Source organism: Halichoerus grypus, chromosome 6 (assembly GCF_964656455.1).
Source record: "Halichoerus grypus chromosome 6, mHalGry1.hap1.1, whole genome shotgun sequence".
Taxonomy (NCBI): Eukaryota; Metazoa; Chordata; class Mammalia; order Carnivora; family Phocidae; genus Halichoerus; species Halichoerus grypus.
In genome coordinates, this window is record NC_135717.1 from 99,501,159 (window position 1) to 99,525,593 (window position 24,435).

Sequence of the window (24,435 nt, forward strand, 5' to 3'; positions counted from 1 at the left end):
ATTGTAGTAAACAGTTCTAGGAGATGACTAATTGGTATCTCAGACTTACAATGTCAGAACCCAACCTCTGTATCTCAGCTGCTGCTCACCCTCAGATTTCTTCCTTCTCATCTCAGCAAATGAAGACTTTTCTTTTAATTGATTAGATCTAAAACTTTTATGTGATCTTTGCTTCTTTTCTTGTTCTAATATCTCACAACCATTCCATCAACAAATCCTATTTGTACTACCTTCAGTCTATATGCAGAATCTTGTTTTTCTTCACAACCACTGTTAACACCTTGATGTAAGCCACCATCATTTCTCACTTAGATTTTTGCAGTAGCCTTCAACTCATCTCACTGCATCATCTTGGTCCCCTCCAGCCTATTCTCTCAACAAATTTCTTTTAAAGTTAATACTTTTTTTTAAAGTTTTTATTTAAATTCCAGTTAGTTAACATACAGTGTAATATTAGTTTTAGGTGTACAATTTAATGATTCAGCACTTACATGCAAAACCCGGTGCTCATCTCAGGTGCCTTCCTTCATCCCCATCACCTATCTCCCTCATCCCCCACCCACCTCCCCTCTGGTAACCATCAGTTTGTTCTCTAGAGTTAAGAGTGTTTCTTGGTTTGCCTCTCTCTCTCTCTTTTATTTTTCCCTATGCTCATTTGTTTTATTTCTTAAATTCCACATGAGTGAATTCATATGGTATTTGTCTTGCTCTCACAGACTTCACTTACCATAATACTCTTTAGTTCCGTCCATGTCGTTGCAAATGGCAAGCTTTCATTCTTGTTTATGGCTGAGTAATATTCCATTGTGTGTGTATCTGTTTTTTTATGTATATACCACATCTTTAAAGTAATACTTTTAAAATATGCATCATATCACTCCTCTGTTCAAACCGTCCCCTCATCCACAGTGGTTTCTTACTCAGAAAATTCCAAAGTCCATACAATGGTCTTCAGGACCCTAATGAATCCATACTTTATACCCTTACCAATCTGACCTTATTTCATGCCACTTACTTTTGATTGTCGCTTCTTATATACACCAAAGACATTTCTGCCTCAGTCTTTGCATCTCTTCTTTTCTCTGCTGAGAATACTCTGCACCCAGATATCTTCAAAATTCATTCCCTTGGATCTCTGTTTAAATATCATCTTCTCACAGATGTCCCTGACCACATGTACATATACACATGCACACACACATGCTTATACACTCAAATACTCTTTATCTGCCATACTCTAGTGTTCTCTAAAGCACCTACCCCTCCTGACATTACATACAGGCCACGTATATAGACCATATATGCATTTTCAAATCTAAACATTTCTGAAAGCCTAAAGTTTATCATACTTCATTTGTTAGCCATAACTGGAGCGTTTTGAACTCATTTGGTAGTAAAAACTGGTCTGATTTGATATGAGGTTATTAATTTATATTTATTCCATTTGCTATGAACATTGATACATTTAACTTTATACATTTTAATATGTTTGATTACAGACCTACAGGATAGCACTATGTTGCCTTTCTAAAATCCAAGAAGTTGTGAATTTTCATCATATCTGGCCTTAAAGCTGTTGGATAATGGACAGTAGACCTACATTTACTTATTTGTGTGTTGTATATTGCTTGCTACTGTTTTTTTATTGTCTATTCTCATAGCTTAAAACCATGCCTAAGTAATAGACAATACGTATTTGTGAATAAATGAATGAATTTTTTAAAGTTTTTTTTTTCTATAAATTACAGGCTGAGCTAGGTGACCACCTAATGTTTCATCCCTCTGTAAGATTATATGATCCTTTAGAAGATAACTGAAATAATATTTTATATTGCCACATTTAACTCAATTTCATGCATAAATTATCAATTTTAGAAATTTACAAATTTATCAATTTATCAATATTGTATCTGTTTACAAAGTAATACTATTCATTGTAGACTGTTTTGAAAGTTAGAAAATAAACAAAACAGAAAAAAATGACCCTACCTCCTAAGAGTAATCACTATAAGCAGCGTTTTTTATGTACCTCTAGATGAGCTTAAAAACAAAGATTGCACTCTCCATAATTCTTGATAGTTTTAAAGTCTCAATTTGCATTTACTGGATTGTGATTTAAATTTTCCACATCACCTAATCCTCATAACAGTCTTATGAGGAAAGCAGTGTTATTATCTCTACAGATGATCAAGCTAAGGCCCAGAGTTATCAGATAACTTGCCCAAGCTCCTGTACCTAGTAAGGAAGGTACTGGGATCCAAACCAGTAGTCTGACTCAAGAACCTTGCTCTTAACTACTGTTACACTGTGTTGATTATACCCCCTATAATCTCAATGGGCATCTGTTAGGAAATATAGTTATTGATTGAATTAAATTGAAACAAGAAATAAAAACCTTAATAGTAAAATATACTGCTTTTTTATAGCCAAGATCTTTTACAGTTTTGATATTTATAACAATAGTGTAATCATTCATAATTTTAAGTACTTTCTAGGTTTTCTCCATCCATAAAACATTATTTTAATGAATGTGAAGACATGCAATTCGTAGCATGCATCAGTCAAGATAGGTTAGATCATGCTACATTAATAAAATATCCCCCAAATCTTACTGGTCTATAGTGATAAGTGTTAGCTGTTATTTTGGTTAATAGTATTTATGCAAAGTAAGTAGCATAGTGCCCAGCAAATATAGGCATAATAAATGTTAATCATTATGAAATCAATAAATTTTATGTTTTCATTATTTTTTAATAGTAGTAAGCTTAACATATAATCCTAAATAGTTCCTAAATTAATATGCAGTAATTCTGTGATTACATGATAATCTCATCAACACACTGGGAAAATATACTGTGAATGATTTAGCTGTGAGTTGTGCACAGCTGGCTCACAGGTTATACTCAGAGATATTTACATTATATCACTGTCATCATGAAATAAACACTCCATGGGTAAAGTTATCTTAATAGCTACACTCAGGACTTGTAGAAAATTCATTGATAAATTTGCAGGATAGTTGTATGTGATTGGAAGATTGCTTTAAATTCTTTAGGCTTTGATTTCTTCACTGGTAAGTTGAGGATCGTAATATCTATACTGCTTACCTCATAAAACCAATTAGGATTACATATATATTATATATATTTATATATTTTATATATTTTTTATTTTTATATACATATATATATGTAAACATCAAAAGCATTTAACAGACTATAAAATGATAACAGTGTAATTTCTGTTACAGAGATAAATATTCCTGGTAAAAATTCTAAGTCATTATGAGAAGGGTTAGTTATGTTCATTAGAGTCTGTATAAGAATCCAAAATGTTTATATAGCTTAAGGAGCAAAGTATCTGTTATCAGAAAAGCTCAGTGGGGTTGGATAGATTATTCATGATTAAGAATAAGCTGTTACTGACATTACTTCTAGTATGTACAGAAACAGGAGGCTATGTTAGCATTAAATTCATAAGAGATTAATGCCAACTCTGTCATGTTCTTTTGTTTTGTTTTTTTTTAAAGATTTTATTTATTTATTTGACAAAGAGAGACACAGCAAGAGAGGGAACACAAGCAGGGGGAGTGGGAGAGGGAGAAGCAGGCTTCCTGCTGAGCAGGGAGCCCGATGCGGGGCTCGATCCCAGGACCCCGGGATCATGACCTGAGCCGAAGGCAGACGCTTAACTGACTGAGCCACCCAGGCGCCCCTGTCATGTTCTTTTGAATAATGTACAGTATTCATCTTTGGGGTAAGAAGGATTTGAAACTGAAGAAAAAACCAAATGTCAGTTAAAACTAAATCTTATAAAGAGGGCTGATGATCAAGGTGTTTAATAGAATCCCCAGGGCCTGACACTATTTCTGACAGATATTTGGTGTTTAATATATATTTGTTGAATAAATAACAAGATGTGACTTTTATTTTTTTATTTTATTATGTTAATCACCATACATTACATCATTAGTTTTTGATGTAGTGTTCCATGATTCCTTGTTTGCGTATAACACCCAGTGCTCCATTCAGTACGTGCCCTCTTTAATACCCATCACCAGGCTAACCCATCCCCCCACCCCCCTCCCCTCTAGAACCCTCAGTTTGTTTCTCAGAGTCCATAGTCTCTCATGGTTTGTCTCCCCCTCCGATGTCCCCCCCTTCATTTTTCCCTTCTGCTATCTTCTTTTTTTTTTTTTTTAACATATAATGTATTATTTGTTTCAGAGGTACAGGTCTGTGATTCAACAGTCTTACACAATTCACAGCGCTCACCATAGCACATACCCTCCCCAATGTCTATCACCCGGCCACCCCAACCCCCCACCCCCCACCACTCCAGCAACCCTCAGTTTGTTTCCTGAGATTAAGAATTCCTCGTATCAGTGAGATCATATGATACATGTCTTTCTCTGACTGACTTATTTCGCTCAGCATAATACCCTCCAGTTCTATCCACGTCGTTGCAAATGGCAAGATTTCATTCCTTTTGATGGCTGCATAATATTCCATTGTATATATACACCGCATCTTTATCCATTCATCTGTCGATGGACATCTTGGCTCTTTCCACGGTTTGGCTGTTGTGGACATTGCTGCTATAAACATCGAGGTGCATGTACCCCTTCGGATCCCTACATTTGTATCTTTGGGGTAAATACCCAGTCGTGCAATTGCTGGATCATATGGTAGCTCTGAGATGTGACTTTTAAATCATGATTTTGTTCTTTGGCTCTAAGAAATTTCCTAAAATTGTAAAAAAAAAAAAAAAAAAAAAAATGGTTGCACCATTGAAAGAGTGATTGAAATAAGGGCATAATGTTTTTGGGTGACCCATATTTGAATATTTGAGTTTGGGTGTATATTTTCAAAAACTTCATATTACTCCACAGTTACACATACTATTCTGCTTTAAATTAAATGAGAGTAATCTGTTACCCTATTTCCTTTTAATTCATGTCAGTCATCCAATGAGATTCCACTAATGCATTAAAGTCTCTTTATATGATTTTCCTTATTATATGAAGTTAATGATCCTTGGGATTACACTCAATTGCTTCAACTATTCAAAAGTATAGTCAGTATTTTATTTATTTACCATTACTTATTGTGACATGCATTTCTAGATAGCCAAAACAGCCTAAACTACAAATGCTGTAGGTAGGTAGGTAGGCAGGTAGGTAGATAGATATTCCTTTTTATTAGGTTTAGGGGTACATCATGATAGTGTGCAAGGTACAACTAAATGTATCCATTTAATAAAATACATTGAAAGGAGTTTTGCAAGAAGAATTTGAATCCTTCCAAATGAAATGGATCTTTAGGGCCTTACCAAGGATAGTATTAAAAATAATGATTATGGGATTTAACTTTTATATAACCTATCTAAAACCTAACTTTTATAATAAAATCAAAGCTAGGGGCGCCTGGGTGGCTCAGTCATTAAGCGTCTGCCTTTGGCTCAGGTCATGATCCCAGGGTCCTGTGATCGAGCCCCGCATCGGGCTCCCTGCTCGGCAGGAAGCCTGCTTCTCCCTCTCCCACTCCCCCTGCTTGTGTTCCCTCTCTTGCTGTGTCTCTCTCTGTCAAAAAAGTAAATAAAATCTTAAAAAAAAAAAAAATCAAAGCTATTAATTCATTTACCTTTTTTTAATTTTATTTTATTAGGTTAGTCACCATACAGTACATCATTAGTTTTTATAAAAGCTTTTTTATATTGCTGGATAGGATTTTTTTTCTTTTTGCCTAATTGCACATTTATAAATATGTGTTATTTAACAAAAAGGGAAAACTGGCAGTGAAAGCAATTCTAAATAATCTTCTAGTAAGACATTCTCATAGGGCAGCGGTACCATTAAGCATTGGGAAAAAAATCCTAATTATGGCTCTAAATTAGGGTCTTTAAAATTCTTAATATAACTTGGCTAATGTAATGATTCCATTTTCTTTTTCAAGATGCTTCATTGGCCTGGTAGACAATTAGAGAGGGCTCTGCTGATCTATTCTAACCCCTCACATTACTGATGAGGACACAGAGCTCCAGAGAAGAGTGAGATTCTAAAAGTAGCTGATAGGCAGCAAAGCCAAGGACACAAAGTGCTGTGATCTTTGAAGCAGTGTGTACACATGGAACAGTTTTAACCTTGCAGATTTATCATGTGGTTTTTCTTGGAGTAATTACAGTAATTTTTAACCTGAAAATCACTAGAAACATGTTTTATTCCCAGACGCCAATCCACTGTATTAAGGGTTTCTTCTTCATTCCCCTCGTTTACCCAGATATTTTGGCAATAGTAACAACTAACATTGTATAGAACTGCTCAATTTTAGAAAACAGTTTTATATTTTACATCTCACTTGACTCTCGCAACAACATTGTCAGTAAGAAAATATTATTCTCACCCTATAGATGAGGAAACTGAAGCCAAAAGAAATTTAATAAATTGCGCAAATCATTTAAATAGCTGGCCGAGCCAAACTTGAACACAGGCCTTCCGACTGCCGAGCCTTTGCTCTTTCCAGCTTTATGTTGTTGGGAGTTGCTAAAAGTTGTTTAAGGATTTTTTTTAAGCCAGCTTATTGTCATGTCACGTCATTTTTAAGAGGTCTCTGGTCAGCCCTTTTGTTACGTGAATAACAGGCTTTTAAATTAGTAATGGCTACCTGTATTGATTGAACACCTGCCCTGGGCCAGGCGATGTGGTGGGTGCTTATTATGCCTGACTCTGACTCTCAGAACCTGTGAGGTGTACACTATTTATCCAGTAGGTAATTAAAACTCGGGATTAAAACTCCACTCTGTTTGCCTTGCGAGCTGCAATTTTTCTGCTGTACCCAAGATTGTTTCCATAGGAGAAAATATGCATATGTTTAGAGCAATATCACTCTTAATGTACTACTTCTGAATTGCATACATGGATATTCACATACATACGTATCCAGACCTCCATTTATTGACCTCCATAATAACTGAAAAAATAACTGCTCTTGGTTCAGAAGCTCATGAAATTAAAAAACAGGATAAATCAATAGCTGTATATACCAGTGTTATAATTGCAAGACAACAGGATCAGTATTTTCTTCCTTGTAATAATGTTAAGTAGTAACGGATACTTTTTTATTGAGATATAATTGACATGTAACATTTATATTAGTTTCAGGTGTCCAGGGGACACTTCTAACAAAATATAATCAATCTGACCCACCCATCTTAAATGGAAGTATTTAGGAAGTGTGTTCAAGTAAATGATACTATACTGTCTTCTGAAGCTTGATCTTCTGTAATTACCAGTTAGGTTCAGTATAACTTTTACTTAAATATGATTTTATTGTTTTTGTTTTTTAATATTTTTGCCTTTTAAATTTTTGTTAACAAGAATCTTTGAAGTTACAACTACCAAAACTGTAGAAGACTTTTCTTCAGACCCCTATTTTTATACAAAATTATTTTGAAGGGTCATTTTCACTGAGGTGATTTTTTTTTTTTTTTTTTTTTGCCAAGGGTGTGATAGCCGCAGTGTGAGCTATGAGTTGGCCAAACCCTCATGCAGAGACTGAGGAAAGACCTGTACAACCCCCTGTGAGCTGAGTAACATGTTGTCCACTGGCTCCATACCTCCCTTCAGGAGGCAAATGGGGCCTCCAACCTTCTCACGTTCCAGTGTGCAGAGAAAGCAGAGGGAGTCACGAAGTGGAAATTTATTCAAGTTTTGAAGTCTACCCAGCTCTGGGACCAGGCCCTCATGACTTCAGTGGGGCATTCTGGTGTCGTCCTTTGTTTCAGCTGGAGGTCTTGTCCCAAACAAGAAAGTCTAGGCATTCAGGCATTTGACAAGAATGTAAGAGTCTCACTGAGGTTTAAAGTATATAGTTGAATTTCTAAGTAAGTCAGAAGGGTATGTGTAATTCACATCCCATAATTTTTTTTTTTTTTTAAAGATTTTATTTATTTATTTGACAGAGAGAGACACAGCGAGAGAGGGAACACAAGCAGGGGGAGTGGGAAAGGGAGAAGCAGGCTTCCCGCGGAGCAGAGAGCCCGATATGGGACTCGATCCCAGGACCCTGGGACCATGACCTGAGCCGAAGGCAGTTGCTTAACAACTGAGCCACCCAGGCGCCCCACATCCCATAATTTTAGGCTGTTAACATACCTTCAAGAGAATTGGTTTGGTTTGGTTTAAACAGTTTGGTTTTGGTTTTGGTGTTTTTTTTCTTCAAGAGAAGTTTTAAAAGTAGTATGGACTGGACTTGGATGCTAATCAAGATGACACAGTTATCAAATAGTGTCCTCTGTTGCATTATTTTAGCTCTTGCATATTCCACTTTAACAGTTTATTCTTATCTTTTTTATCTAGGTCGAACCGGAAGGTACACTCTTATAGAAAAATGGAGAGATACTGAAAGACACTTAGCACCTCATGAAAATCCTATCATATCCTTAAACAAATGGGGGCAGTATGCTAGTGATGTACAGCTAATTTTACGTCGAACAGGGCCATCTCTTAGTGAGCGACCCACTTCAGACAGTGTGGCTCGAATTCCGGAGAGAACTTTATATAGGCAGAGTTTGCCCCCCCTGGCTAAACTGAGGCCTCAGATTGACAAATCAATCAAAAGGAGAGAACCTAAAAGGAAATCATTAACATTTACAGGAGGTGCCAAAGGATTAATGGACATTTTTGGAAAGGGTAAAGAAACTGAATTTAAGCAAAAGGTGCTGAATAACTGCAAAACAACAGCAGATGAATTAAAGAAGCTGATCCGGTTGCAGACAGAGAAGCTTCAATCCATTGAGAAAGAGCTAGAATCAAATGAAATAGAAATACAATTTTGGGAGCAAAAATATAATTCTAACCTTGAAGAGGAAATTGTCCGCCTGGAGCAAAAGATCAAAAGAAATGATGTCGAAATTGAAGAGGAAGAATTTTGGGAAAATGAATTGCAGATTGAACAGGAAAATGAAAAACAGCTGAAGGATCAACTTCAAGAAATAAGACAGAAAATAACAGAATGCGAGAGCAAATTAAAGGACTATTTGGCTCAGATCCAGACTATGGAAAGCGGTCTTGAAGCAGAAAAATTACAACGGGAAGTTCAGGAGGCACAAGTCAATGAAGAAGAGGTTAAAGGAAAGATTGGTAAGGTCAAAGGAGAAATTGACATTCAAGGCCAACAGAGTGTGAGGCTGGAAAATGGCATTAAAGCTGTAGAAAGATCTCTTGGACAAGCCACCAAACGATTACAGGTAAGAACATCTCTATAAAAAGAAATGTTTCATCTGTTTAAAAGAATTAATATATTCTTGGCATTTTCTTTAATGACTGTCCATTTTCTCTTACATTTAAAGTTAGAAACCTACCTTGGTTTATAAGTTTCTTAGAATTTCTGTGACTTATGACAAAGCTAAGATGTGAAACCAAAACAAAGATGAGAGCTAAAGCCTCACTGATCCTTGCTCCACAGAAAGAGGTGTCTTACTGTGGCAGTTGGAACATTATTGGATACAGAGAATAGAATCTCAGAGCTGGAATGGACACTAATGATGAGATAGTGAATCTGACCTTCTCTCCTTTAGAGAGAAGGAAATCAAAGCCAAAAGAGATTACTGTAGATTGGTCTACCAAGGATTGTGTGGCTAGTTGACTGCTTATCGATTACTTCTCCATTGTTGCTCACCCCATCTTTTCCTGAGATGTAAATAGTCCCCTTCTTTTCTCCACATTACTTACTTTCCTTTGCTTTCCTGAGGAGAGGGGCACAAAGGTTCCTCTCTGATTTTCCCCTCTCGGGTTCCCATACAAGAACTTTTATATTTTGCCATGAAATCCTGATCACTCAACTTAGATTTCTCGGATACCCATTCTTGAGAAGAAAATGTGCTGATGTTAGGGGAGTTGCAAAGAGGTATTAAATAGAAATAATATTTTAATATACTAAATGTAAATAATATTTAAAGTGTTAAATATTAATATTAAATAAATGTAAATTTCTGGGTTTGGTTATATTTGGCCACATTTCAAGTGCTCGATAGTGGTCGCTGTATTGGTCAGTGCTGGTTGTTGACTTGCTATTCAAAGAGTGATCCATGTAGTTCAGGGCACACTTGTTAAAAATTCAGAATCTCTACTGTAATAGGATCTCCAGATAGTTCTGGTGCACATGGAAGTTTGAGCAGAGCTACTTTAGAATATGAACAGTTTTACAAGCAGAGAAATCTGAGGTTTCAAGAATCACTTATGTGATTTCCATTCTCTGCCACAAACTACAGTCGAGAGGTAAAACTACCACCAAAATTTTGAAAATCAAGAATTTCTCATGCAGTACAAGGTTGTTAACCTCTGATTTGTCAGTATTATGCTATTTGGATTCATTTTGACCCTTAAAAAGGATACAGTTGGAAGTTGTGTGGCCTTTGATATTGTTTGCAGGAAACGCTAATTTATGACAGTCATTGCCAGTAAATCTCCCTACCCTTTGGAAAGGATCTCATAATCAAACTAACATATCTCCAAGTGCCTGCTACACGAACAGTAAGTGGAGGAAACAACCACTCATTTCTGGTGGAAACAACCACTCATTTCTGGTATCTCTTCCTACCACTGCCAGTCTTCAGGCACACTCAGCCTGGGTGAGGCCTTGCCACTTTTTCCTATAGTGCAGTAAGGGAGAGAAAGAACATCCATTCAAATCATGGAATACCTCTCCTTGCTTTTTGAGCTTTCTAGCTATCCGAACTTGATCTCCTTTCTTTAAGGATCTTCAGTTCTCAGACCTGTCTTTGCCAAGGACTTAAGAACCCCAAAGTGAAAATCTTGTGGGAATCTTGCTTTCCTCATGCTCTAATATATAGCTCAATAATGAATCCCATGAAAACAGTTTACCAAAAACAAGAACTTCTCTGAATCTCATGGACCAAATGACTATTGATTTTGCAGTCAGTTATGAAGTCAATAGGGAAATTTAATTGTGAATAGCTTATAGCAAGATTGCTATAAACACTGGGATGGATGGAAACTAGTATTTTACTGATAAAAGTTTATAGAGACAGGGGCACCTGGGTGGCTCAGGCATTAAGCGTCTGCCTTCGGCTCAGGCCATGACCCCAGGGTCCTGGGATCGAGCCCCACATCGGGCTCCCTGCTCCGCGGAAAGCCTGCTTCTCCCTCTCCCACTCCCCCTACTTGTGTTCCTGCTCTCGCTATCTCTCTCTGTCAAATAAATAAAATCTTTAAAAAAAAAAAAAAAAAGTTTATAGAGACAGATTTATTTCATCAGGTGCATAGTGTATTCCTAACAGAGGAAGGCATCACATTTAAGAGGATGGACTGAAGAAGCTGTTGTCCTTTATTTGCTTATTTTTTGGCCTGTTCCCCAGAGCAAAAATGATCTCTTTTTTTTAGCCCATTGTATCAACATTAACCAGGTTTGTTAAAGGTGTTCTTGGGAAAGCGCATATCGCACATCCAGCCCCTGTAGCAGATGGACTATCACCGGGATGTCTTTAGCTGGCCAAGAGTGAATCTTCAAATAAAAAGACAAATTTTAACTCCCATCTAGGACAAAGAACAAGAACTGGAGCAGTTGACTAAAGAGCTGCGGCAAGTCAATCTCCAGCAGTTTATCCAACAGACAGGGACAAAAGTTACCGTTTTGCCAGCGGAGCCCATTGAAGTAGAGGCCTCACACGCAGACATAGAAAGGGGTAAGGTGTTGAGAAATCTGCTCGCTTTACTTTATTCTGACAGGTTAACTTTGAAGAAACTACTTGTATTCAGTTAAAATATTAGCCTACTGTTCAAAGCTTGGGCCACTTAAAAAAAAAAATTGACATACTTCCTGCTTCTGGAGAAGATCAATAATATCTAGATTGTTGATTTACGTACGTGGGCTTGTAATCCCCAAATCTTGTATCATTTGTTTTAAACTGCTTCTTTAAGAAACCTTTTCCCTTGTGTTTGAGTCATCATCTGTTGAGTTTTATTAGCATTCCTAATGCCCCTTCTTCCTCTCCTAAGAGTCTTTCTTATTAATTTGTGCTGATATTTAAAAGATGTGTATCATCTGAACAACCAAGAAAGAGAAGCAAAATGCTCACCTTTTTAAAAAGATGTTAAAATCACTGAAAACTGTTTTTATCAACGGAGAGGGTCAAGAAGAGTTAGCTTTCTCCTCTTACCCCAGGCCCCACGGGTGACTGCAATTTTACAGTTTGCTCTTTGGCTCTTGAGGGCAAGAAAAGTTCTAGTTTTTCATGTTGCTGACTATGTCAAGTTGCTGAATACACCAAATGACTTTCTTTGTTTTCTGTGTAGAGGCACCATTCCAGTCCGGGTCCCTGAAGCGGCCTGGTTCATCTCGGCAGCTCCCCAGTAATCTTCGTATTCTACAGAATCCTATCTCATCTGGTTTTAATCCTGAAGGCATCTATGTATAACATTATCTGTCTTTAGGGGAGAGACCCAATAAAGGTACCAAGGACAGTAAAAATTCCTTCTTTGATTTGTGCCAATGATGAACAGAGGATCTATTTCACAAGCCACCGTCTCTTTTTTCTGTCCTAAATTGCATACCACTTGGAGCCATACCCTGTGCACTGATGCTAAAGAACAAAGAAACTGTGTTTTCACACATCGACAGTGTTGACATGTTTGTCCAGCAGCTGTAATGCAAAGCCTTCATTTTTATTTGTAGCATTTTGAGAGCGTTAGGAAAGTATTATACTGTGTGTATACGTAAATAAAACCATGACTTAAGAGCGAAGAGAAATATGTGACTGGCTTAGTTTAATTTATTCCATATAATCGATTAATGGGTGAATGTTGATGTTTTAATATTTTTTATTAATACTTATCCTGTGACTGAATTACATTATATTTTGTGTGAAATACATTATATATTACATAATTACATTATGACTGTGTGTGCATGTTGCCAGACTACGTTTGTACATTGCTGATCTACAACTATACAAGTGTCATAGGGTGCTCCACCATCAAAACTAACTCCAAAGGAACCCACTTGTATTTATTTTGTGTACCTGTCCTAGCCATTGCTTCATTAGATGAAATAATTCAGGTTTTAGTTTTAATCTGGACTTGGATCTTTGCTTTACAATATTTCCAGTATATGAATGACCACATACCAGAAGAGCAGTATTTTCACAAGGTAAATTGTATGTTTAGAAGATTTTAAACAAAAAATGAACACTTTAAACAAAAAATGTAATTGTTAAATATCTGTCCAAACAGGCATGGGGTTTCCTTATACATTATGTATTTTGTTTCTGCCCTGCCTTAATCATTTAAATCTCATGGATCCTCAGAGTTGCCATAATACATAAGTTAGAGATATCTGGTTGACCTACTTCAGAAAGGTTACTTTAAGTGATATATTTTTAAAATAACCCATTTCATATGGGTCTGTTGGTGTAAGCACCCATGGGTAAGTTATCGCTTGCACATAATTTAATCTGTACTTTATGGATTTTGCTACTTCTCCAGTCACTTAGATAGAAAGTACATTGGAGTTCGGTATTTTTTACAAAGGAAATAAAGTTAAATTTGTTTTTTGTTTTTGTTTTTGTTTTTTAATTTTTGAGCTTGGCTTTTACAGGACATGAGGAAGAGTCTCCCAATTGTACATATATTTTCTTATTTATTTATAAAACCAAAAAGTCACAAGTAGTATCTGAATGGATGTGGTCAGATACCATTTTGCCATTTTTACATTCCCTCTGATCAAAATTTGGTACAATATAATTAAGACTTTAACCTGAAATTTAAAGTAGTTTTTAATTCTGAGGAAAATATATTCTCTGTATTACTTACATGCAACAAAGTAAAAGTGGATTAGTATATTAATGCCATGGTAACAATAAAAAGATGTAAGTTATATCTTATGCATGAGGGCAACTTTGGATGTTTTAACACATTTGACTTATTTTGGTTTAAATGAATGCTGAGAATGCTACATTTAGGTTTCCAATGAAAAATTTTAAGAATGGCTATGAAAATATTATATAGAAGCTTCTAGAGAACTGAAAGTAATAATGCAGAGTTGCCTTTTCTAGTCCAGCTAAATGGCAGACCTCAACTAAAGGTATTATTTTCTTTGGATTCTTGGAGTTATCAAGTTGACCTTGCCATTATACTATTTTGCAAATAACTTGAGAAATAATTTATTCTTACCTACATAACCCCAACCTATACACATTTGTTCTCAATTTATAATAGTTATTTCATATCTATACATATTTAAAAATTAGAATTAAAAAAATCAAGATACTTTGTAGATTTTGTGACAGTAATGATTTATGTATGCCCAATATAAGCCTTATTTTTAAAGGGTTCCATCCTATACCAAGAGTCATTTTGTTATTGTTGTTCAGAGAAATTAAGATCTTATTCACAAAGAAAAACATTTTTATAAATTGATCACATTCTATTTAAATCAAAATGTTAAACTGAGGATATAATAAACGTTGCAGTTTTTAATTGCAGAGATGCTTGGTATGCCATCAAAAACACCAAGTCAGTGTCCAACTTAATTGTTGTAAATTATTATCAGCGTTAACCTAGTAACTTTGAGACTGGCAGCATTGTGACAACTTCATCTGAATTTTCAAATGCCAAATAATCTTTATAGACCTAATTACAGATAGAAATACTATTTCCTAGATGAGAAGAATATATAAATGTGAATTTGATAAATATATTGAGCAGCTATACTTTCTAATCAGTTATATTACTTCTGAAAGAACATCTCTAAGAAATATTTTCTAAGTCTTTTTAAAATAGAAGAAAGAAAACTCATTTCTCCTAGAACATCTTAAAAATAATATGGTCTATTCCTGGTCATTTGTATCTATTGTAAACACAGAGGAGTTAGATTAAGTGCCACATCTTTTGGATACATTTCAGGTGGGTGGGGAGGGGGAGAGCAGGCAATGATATACAAAAATACCAAATATAAAATTTTGCATCTGGGGGAATATTCAGGTTCTAAATACTAAACTAGATTATAAGGGGCTTTTTATTATTATTATACTGCAAGTTGTTTCATTATAATTTCCTATAAGTATTAAATACATTAGAAGATAATTTTTTTTTCTTACCAAGGAATGATTTGAAATAACATTGGTATATTTGACCCTTTTGAGTGTCTAGCATCCTCAGAGAATGACCCATAGTGGGTTGCCTCAGTCCTTTTTTTTTTTTTTTTTATGAGATATTTTGGCTTATTAGCATGCTTTTTGTCCTGATGCACAGAGAATTTATGTATGAGACTTTGGTTGGTATTGATAGGAATTACCCATTTAATTCCCTCAGTCATCCCTGAAGTAATCATCAATTCCCATAGTTCAAATTAGTCATAAACTCGAGCCAAAACAGCAAAAATACAGAATTTATGGTGTGAAATGTGATTAATAGTGTTTAAGAAAAACAAATAAAGCACTTGCTTCCAGAGCAGAAGTAAATTTTGTACCTGCATTAAAAGGACATTTTCTTTGTGAATAAGAGAAAAATGGTCTTTCGAGTAAAGAAACGTCAGTTAAAGCCATTTCTGTGAACATCTCTCCAAGTTAGAACTATAATAATGGATTGAGGAAATGATACGGAAAAGGCAAAAACTCTTGATTTCGGGTGTGCAAAGGATGTGGGCAGATGGGCATTTCCCTGTGTGCATTGCCTTTGAAAAATTGGGCCTTAATTTATATGTATAGAACAATGCTGTGTTCCCATCCCTCTTCTACCTGAAGTTGTCTTTATTAATCTATATTGTATTAAAATTTAGCTCATAATATTACTTTTATATTATGTCCATTTTTTGCATGTTTATACTATTTGCTACAGTGTTTTTAGGTTTTGGGTGAAGGCCATCAGCTGTGTGGAGAAGAGAAAACAATCACTATTTATTCAGAATTGCTGCTTTACATTTCCAGAATAAGCTTTCGATGCCAGGACACTGACTGCTTGAAAGCTGCAGGAGCTCTATTCCAATGCATTTTATATATTTTTAGAAACCAAATAAATGCAGATAACTATTTAGTATACTAATTATATTAAACCAGCAGAAATAGAAAGGCAATAAAGTATATACATATATATATGGGGGGAGGGAAAGATTTAAAAAATAGGTTTACAGCCAGACATGGTGATAAGCCCTAAGTATATTTCCAGTCTGTCTTTATTGACCCAAGGAGGATTTGAGTTGCTGCAGCTTTAAACAGAAAATTGCCATGTTCACTACTGTGGACACATAAATATGCTTTTTAATACTGCTTTGCTTATGTACCAATAAAATATCTGTAATATGTATTATATGTAATTATTCTTTTTTTTTGACTTTCATTTCAAAATGTATATTTTCTGATTATTATCATGAGCTGTAAAACAAAGGATCAATTATCTGATATTCTCCCAAGTAATACATTTTCAGGATTCATTGGGGCATTATAGTTGCTGGTTTGTTTTTTATGTATTTAATATTTTTAAATATAAGTTTATTTTCTTTAAAAGATGCCAAAGAGAAAAGGTCTGCATATCAGTGATATAAAATTACATTTCTTTAAAAGTAATGTTAATTATTATAACTAAAGAATTATCTATTTCTAAAAAAGATAGCTGTTTGGGGGCATCTGGGTAGCTTAGTCAGTTAAGTGTCCAACTTGATTTCCACTCAGGTCATGATCTCAGGGTCATGAGATGGAGCCTGGCGTCAGGCTCCATGCTGGGTGTGGAGCCTGCTTAAGATTTTCTCTCTCCCTCTCCCTCTGCCCCCCCCGCCCCCACACACACGTGCTCTCTCTCTCTCTCTCTCTCAAATAAATCTTTTTTTAAAAAATAGCTGTTTTATCCTAGTGAATCAAGAAATTGTCTCCCTTTTGTTTCAAAAGCAAAAGGAAACATTGTGTCTTAATGAACCTCTGTATTCTCAGATTTCTTTAAAACAACAAGTGAGGGGAACAATTCAGTGCCTACTATGTGCCAGGTACAATGGGAGGTACATTCAGCCATCTAGGGAACCTCTTCCAAATCATACAGCTAATAAGTAGCTTACAGGGCACTTGAATATAGACCTTTCAGATATTGAATACTTCCCTATATTCCATGATAAGCTGCATAAGTAGCTTTTTATGTTTTTAAAGTGAAAATAATGTGGAAGTACATAAATTGTCATTTCTATATTTTGTATAAGTTAGGTCTTGGTCAAGAAATTATACATATGAATAATAACAGTATGTTATAAAAAATGATAAATTATTAACAAAATAATGCAAAATATAAATTATTCTTTGTCCTAGTTTGGGGGACTTTTAAAATTTTAATTACACTGTCCTCCTCTAAAGCATTTGTTTAGTTAATGGCAGAGCAAGAAATAAATTTCTGTTCACTTGACTCTTGACACCTGCTGCGCACTTCACGTATTTGTGCTGCATCTTAGGCAGGGCCAGCAGAGTCCTATAAAACAGGCACAAACTTGCTGGACACGTTCGTACTTCCTGTAGACATTTAGTGAGCCTTTATTGTTGGCCAGACACTGTGCTGAAATTAACATGATTGGCTTTGCAGCTCAGGGAGGTTACAGTCTAATGATCACCATTAAAGGAACAAGGATAGAGGGCCATGGAAACCCACCAGAAGGGCTTTACCCCAATCCAGAGTGTTGGCAAACCCTGGAGAAGGGAATATAAACTGGGGAGGGATATCTGACTGGATGGTGAAAAGGTCGGGAGGGCTAAGAGAGAAGGTATCATGGAGGGCTTTGGTTGCTGTGGTAAGTAAGGGCTTTATCCTTAGACCTACAGAGGAGTTTTAAGCATGGAAATGAAATGATCAGACTAGCATCTTAAGAAGATCCTTCTTGCTGCCATTGTGGAGAACTGACGAGAAAGGTCAAGACTAGAGGCAAGAAAGACCACTGAAGAGGTCTGCCGGAATCTAGGCTAGAGATAATGGTAACTTGAACGAAGTAAGTAATTGGGGCTTATTCAATAACAAGTGTTTATTAAGCACCTACTTTGTGCCAGAAGAAGAGAACCAAACAGGGTATAGACATCGTAAGTAAACAGTAGCAAAAGGATATCAGGTTTAAATGGTGGGGCAGAATAAAAGAATCCAAGAAACTCCAGGTGTTTGACAGCTATCCACAGCCCTAAATGGCTGATAATAATGGTGCTGGGAGTTTCTTCATGATGAGTAGTCACAGATACTCTGTTCTGTGTGCTGGGGGCAAAAGATTGGGAGAGGGGGAAGGGAAGAGAGAATAAAGACCTGAAGCATATGTATTTGAGAGTAGGCCTTCAAAAGTCACTGCAGTCTTTTCTGCCAGGATGGCGTGGATTTGGGGAAAAGCTCTCTGCAGCACCAGATTTAACCATCAGTCTCTTCATCTGGTATGTTGGAATCCTGTTTTCCCAGCATTGTATTTGGCTCTGTGTTCTATATAGGCCACTTTAATTCATCTGCCATGAGAATGTGTCCAAGACATTAGAAGGGTCTATGATCCAGAATGAAAGGAAGTGAAGAGGGTGGACAATACAAACTCGTCTCTGTCTATGCCAAGCCAGTATTTACAAGTTTCCTGCAACTGCTAGCAGTGTGAAAATCAAATAAATGATTGGAATACTAAAGTAACAAAGGATTTTTTAGAGCATAAAACAAATCATAGGGGCTCCTGGGTAGCTCAATTGGTTAAGCGTCTGACTCTTGATTTCCGCTCAGGTCATGATCTCAGGGTTGTGAGATGGAGCGCACATGGGGGGCTCTGCACTGGTCGTGGAACCTGCTTAAGATTCTCTCCTTTTCCCTCTGCCCCTCCCTGCCACGCGTGCACACAGGCACACGCACTCTTTCTCTCTCTTAAAAAAACAAAAAAATAAAAAAAAAGACACTTTAAACAATGAACACGAGCTAAAATGCTGTGAAAATGCAGTGTGGCAACAGGTAGCATGTAAACGGAGGCTGGGAAGAGCAAAACGTTCACCAGGAGCCACCCACGCAGCCAAGAGGGTGACAGTGTGGCTGTGACTAAGCTCTGACCTACTTCATAACTTCCCTACCAAACCCAGCCTGCAGCAGAACCTTCAAGGACTTGACCATCCCGGGTCATCTCGATAGGCTAGAAAGTTCTCCCTTTTATTAGGCCAAAAAAATTTCCAACTCTCAAGACCCCACAGAAGAAACAGTTTCTCACCAACCTGATGACACGTCAGATACTGAAGGCATCTATTATGTCTCTTACTGTTCCCTTTCCCAACTCCCAGTTCTTTCAAATAGTATAACTTCCAGTCTCCTCTCTCTTGAACATGCTGCAGAATACTCGAATGTGGCAGCCCAAACTAATCACAAAATTCCGTTGGTGATTTGACCAGGTCAACATGGAGGAACTTGATTCATTGTTAGGCAGTCTAAAACTAAACTGAGTGATTTATTTTATTGGTTAGTTCTTTGTGAACCTCAGCTCACTATTAAATCATTGAACTGATTAATAGTTCACTAAAATCCTGTCTTTTTCACACTTTCTGCTTTCAGTGAAATCTCTCCTATATGTGTATGGTTGAGTTTTAGGATGCATGTGCAAAATTTTAATATATCAAAATACTTACCATCTCTAAACACTGAAATTAAGAAATCCCAAAAGGAAGATGTGAGCTTCAATGTCAGATCGATAATGATGTTACTTTGATCGAGGACAGAGTGCTATGGGAGCAGACAGGAGGTGAGTGGAAAAATCAGGAAAAAGCACCATTGAGGAGGTTTAGGCTCCTGAATTGAACTCTTGAAGAGTGAATAGGTTTTCACTCATCATATTTATTGAATGCCTACTATGTGGTAGACACCAGAGATACAGCAGTGAACAAAAAAGACCAAAATCCCTGCTCACTTGGAGTTTATATTCTAGAAGGAAAGACAGAGGAATAAAGAAGTAAAATATATAATATTTTTTATTGGGATAAGAGCTAAAGAGAAAAATAATAAAGCGGCAAAGAGCAATAGGAAGTACCAGAAGTTGGAGAAAAATTGCAATTTTATATAAGTTGCCTGAGGCCTCTCCTAAAAAGTGATGTTGGAGTAAAGACCTAAAGGTAGTCCCAGCACCTGCAGAAATGAAGAGGAAGTATCTGGGCCATATAGCCCATGTTAGGCTTCATCAGAAATGTATGGGATGCCTGAGAACCCTGTGGAGTCTAGCTTTCTGTTTCCCAGCAACTGACTCAGAATGCATCGGCCTTACTCTGGTTGTGAGCAGTAAATCCTTCTCCCAATTACTCATTTGATCAATCCTCTCAAATCTAAGTAAGTGAACAGAGAGATATTTTAAAGATATTAAAAAATATTTAGGGGCATGTTGGTGCTCCAGTCGGTTAAATGTCCAACTCTTGATCTCAGCTCAGGTCTTGATCTCAGGGTCATGAGTTCAAGCCCTGAATTAGGCTCCATGCCCAGCATGGAAAAAAAAATGTTGAAAATTTAATTACTCTTAATCCTTTACAAATTTAAATTCATAGGTAAAATGTCCTATGAATAGACTTACATTTGATCCACTCTATTTTCTAAAATAGTAGCTAAAGGAATACTTTTATATCTAAAGATGCTTTATTTTACTAGACCTCCCTCCCAAATTTAAGGCAGCTTTCTAACCTAAAAATGTTTTTCAGTTCAAGATAATAAAAAAAAAGCCATTTTCAGGTTCTCTACCATATGTCGATGAGTGTTACAGTCTATGTTTATGGAAGGGATCTGTAATTTGAGGTCCATGGACTCCTAGGAAAGGTTTTGGAGGCACATTGTATAGGGACTCCTAAAATAGACATTTGAGGAGTTGTGGAAAAGTAGAGTGTGCACTGAGTAGGGAGTAAGGTGAGGAGGGAGTAAAGGAGGTAGGGCCATACTGTGAAGAACTTTGAATTTCATCACGTAGGTAGTGGAGAGCCAGATGAATTTAAAGGAGCCTTAAGATCAGACTTGATTTTTTGAAAGCTTACTGTGTCAATGTTGCAGTGATTGGGCGGCAGTGGGAAGAGATCGGTATTAGGGACACCCTTGCAAGGCAGTTGTAATAGATCTGCATCATTGTTAACATCTTCTATGAAAACTGTCCTGATCTTCCATCCCCTCCAAATTCACCTTTAATAAATAGCATTGACAACTCTTCACCTTGTGTTGGCCTTTTGCCCTGAACATATGTCTAGCATAGCCCATGAAAAAGCCCCAGGTGGACTTAAATGGATAATTCCTAGACTCTGCCATACGAGAATAGATATGGAGAGATTACTCAAATAATGGCCCAGCAATTTTCAATGACGTGGATGGAGCTAGAGGGCATTATGCTAAGCAAAATAGGTCTGTCAGAGAAAGATACCATATGATTTCACTCACATGTGGAATTTAAGAAACAAAGCAGATGAACATAGGGAAGGGAAGGGAAAATAAAAAAGATAAAAACAGAGAGGGAGGCAAACCATAAAAGACTAACTCTAGGGAACAAACTGAGGTTTGCTGGCGGGGGAGGTCAGTGGGGGGATAGGGTAACTGGGGGATGGGTATAAAGGAGGGCACTTGATGGAATGAGCATTGGGTGTTATATGCAACTGATGAATCACTAAATTTTACCCTTAAACTAATTTTTAAAAAATGGCACAGCAAAAATTCCAAAGCCTGTCATCTGGCTTAAGGTACAGTCAAGTTGATACATAAAAATTAACCATCACAGTATGTATGTACATCCATATGAGCGTGTGTATATAAATATAGTTAGATGTATGTATGTATATAAATATGTGTCTTGTTATATACCTAGTATTCTAATACAATAGCAGCCAAATAAAAACCTTTCTTATTGAATACCACTGTACACAAACTCTCCAGTATGAGTCTCGAGTAAACTACTGGAATTGCTTTCCTGCTGTTGTTCTCTGACCATATCCCTCTTGCCAAGAACTTTGACACCAAATAAACTTCTGAGATTCAGAGAAAACAGAGGATCGACTCTTTACAGGGTCTTCTCTGAGCAAATACTCATGGAGGGCTTCCCTCTGCAATGTGCTAAATGGAACTTTAAATGGAGCTACCAAATGGAAGTCCAGGCAAGTTCTTGAAAATCCGTTTTATAGGAACCAGTTCCTGCCCAACCATACGCGGCTCGCTGCCTTGACGGTTCCTTTTCTGGCACAAGCAAATGTGAGAGAATACTTCCAAACCAGACTTTCACTTTTTTTTCATTTATGCTATGGCCTCAAAGTGATATCCTCGATTTTGCCAAATCAACAAACATTTGGCATGTTTTGGGGGTGCGTTTAGGGGCCTGGGAAGCTGGTGGACATTATACTGAAATTCTACCTCTTTGTGACATCTTTAATGCAAGTGGGATCCGCCCGGAAGGAGCTACGTAGAGGACAGTGGGTAAAGTGTTGCCCCTGTCCTGCCAAGATGCTGGCAGGATCCACACTAAGACATCCAAAAAGCATTTGAATATGCAGGTCTGAAGCTTGAGAAGGAAACAAAGCAGAAGATAGAAACTATCTGCACTCAGGCAATAGTTGAAAATGCAGGAGAAAACCCCCTTAAATACATATGAATGTATTTTTACATGGAGAGGAGACAAGTGTGCTCCGAGAGATAAACATTTGGTACTCAGTACGGTCAGACGTGCAGCAGCCTCAGTGCCCCCCAGGGACCAGTTAGAAATGTAGAGTCTCCGGCCCCACTCACAACTTAGGGAATTAGAATTTGGGCTTCAGCAAGAGGCCACAGTTTTCACATGCACATTCAACTTGGAGAAGTGCTGGAGTCCTCCAAGAAGAGGACCGAGGACAGGAGCTGGAGGATCCTCTGCATTTGTGAGGCCAACAGCCAGGACACCAGAGAGGGAGGCCGTGAGGAATTAGGAGCCGAAAATGTCAGAAGGGTCATTGTCAACAAGCAGGTGGATGGAACACTCATCTAAACAGAATTCTACTTAGGTAAGGGGGTGATATGAGGATGCAAGTAACCAGTGTCATTTAGTTTTTAGTGTTTTTGTTTTTAGCAACTCCAGATTTTCTAGAGAATATTAACAGCATCACCCTTCTCTGCTCCTCTGACCTCCAGGCCCTGAAAGGAGAAAAGATTATTAAGTATCCACACATCTGGGCTCTTCTTAGCTGTTAGGATGGCAAATTGCTGTTTGTATTTGAGTGATTCCGGCTAAGTGAAGAGAATTTGAGATGGGAGTCGGTGGCCCCGCAAACAATCTTTATGGTTTAACAGTAACAGCCCAGCAAAAGGAGTAGGCTGGACTGGACCTCAGGAGCGAGGGCTGAGCAGGGGAGTAACCCGACAGCTGGAGATGCGACTGCCCGGGGCTGAAAGAGGGGATGAGGATTCTGGGCGGCAGACCCACTGTACAGTCTTCTGCGCACTGGGGCAGTGCTGAGCTTGGCTGCGGCGCTCGGGGCTCCGCGCTCGGGGCTCGGGGCTCGGGGCTTCGTGTGTGGAGGTGGACGGAGCAGCCCGGCTGCCGCGGCCACCCTCAACGCTTCTCCCTCAATGGAAGCTGAGAACTAGGCCCCCCCTTTTTTCCCCTGGCTTATGTAAGTCCAGGGGTTCTTGTGTTTCCAAACTGGGGCAAAGGGGGGCGTGCCAAAAACTGACTGATACCATGTGTAATTAAGAAAAAGAACAAATGTGATATTTCTTTAACTCTTAATGTTGTGGAGAAATGTATGCCTGTTTCATTTCCTTTACCCTCTCCTGCCAGAGTTGCTTCATTTCTGTTAGATTTTCTTGAAAATGGTTTCTAATAGGTTAACATTATGTCTGCTTGAATTCCCCATTTCCTGACTCTGTCAGATACTTTTAGAGGAAAAAAATGATGGAGCAGCAAGTATAAAGGAATCTGGAGACTCAAGTTCTAACATCATCTCTATCTCATAATAGCCATATGACATTGGTCAAGGCATTGACTCTCTCTGGGCCTCGGTCTCCACTTTTGTAAAATGAAGAGCTAAGATGCAATGATTTCTCTTTCCAGCTCTAGCCCCCACAGTCAATGACATGTAACAAAGACAATAAATGTAGAAAGGTCTGAAAATCATGAAGATTAAAAACATGAGGGGCGCCTGGGTGGCTCAGCTGGTTAAGCGTCTGCCTGCGGCTCAGGTCATGATCCCAGGGTCCTGGGATCGAGCCCCGCATCGGGTTCCCTGCTCCACGGGAAGCCTGCTTCTCCCTCTCCCACTCCCCCTGCTTGTGTTCCCTCTCTCGCTGTCTCTTTCTCTGTCAATTAAGTAAATAAAATTAAATCTTAAAAAAAAAAAGAACATGAATCATGAATACAGCAGCAACTAAATTTGTCCATCAATTTAATCTTTTTGAAGTTTGTTACTGAACATCGTCCACGATATGGGCCGCCAGGGAAGACAGAATTATTAAGAGGTAACCAGACTGAAAAG

The 24,435-nt window shown here is 37.5% G+C and overlaps 1 protein-coding gene across 4 annotated transcripts in view; it reads left to right on the forward strand.

The window, feature by feature from the left end:
- Positions 1-16,318, forward strand: part of RASSF8 (Ras association domain family member 8) — a 126,939-nt gene extending 110,621 nt beyond the window's left edge. For 3 of the 4 annotated variants that reach the window (XM_036080183.2, XM_078075787.1, XM_036080184.2), the window contains 3 exons: positions 8,357-9,246; positions 11,559-11,703; positions 12,314-16,318. In XM_036080183.2, the coding sequence (XP_035936076.1) occupies positions 8,357-9,246; positions 11,559-11,703; positions 12,314-12,435 (1,157 nt within the window). In that variant the 3' untranslated portion in view covers positions 12,436-16,318. The remainder of the gene's footprint in view (positions 1-8,356; positions 9,247-11,558; positions 11,704-12,313) is intronic. The other variant, XM_078075788.1, reaches the window with a different exon arrangement.
- Positions 16,319-24,435: the final 8,117 nt, after the last annotated feature.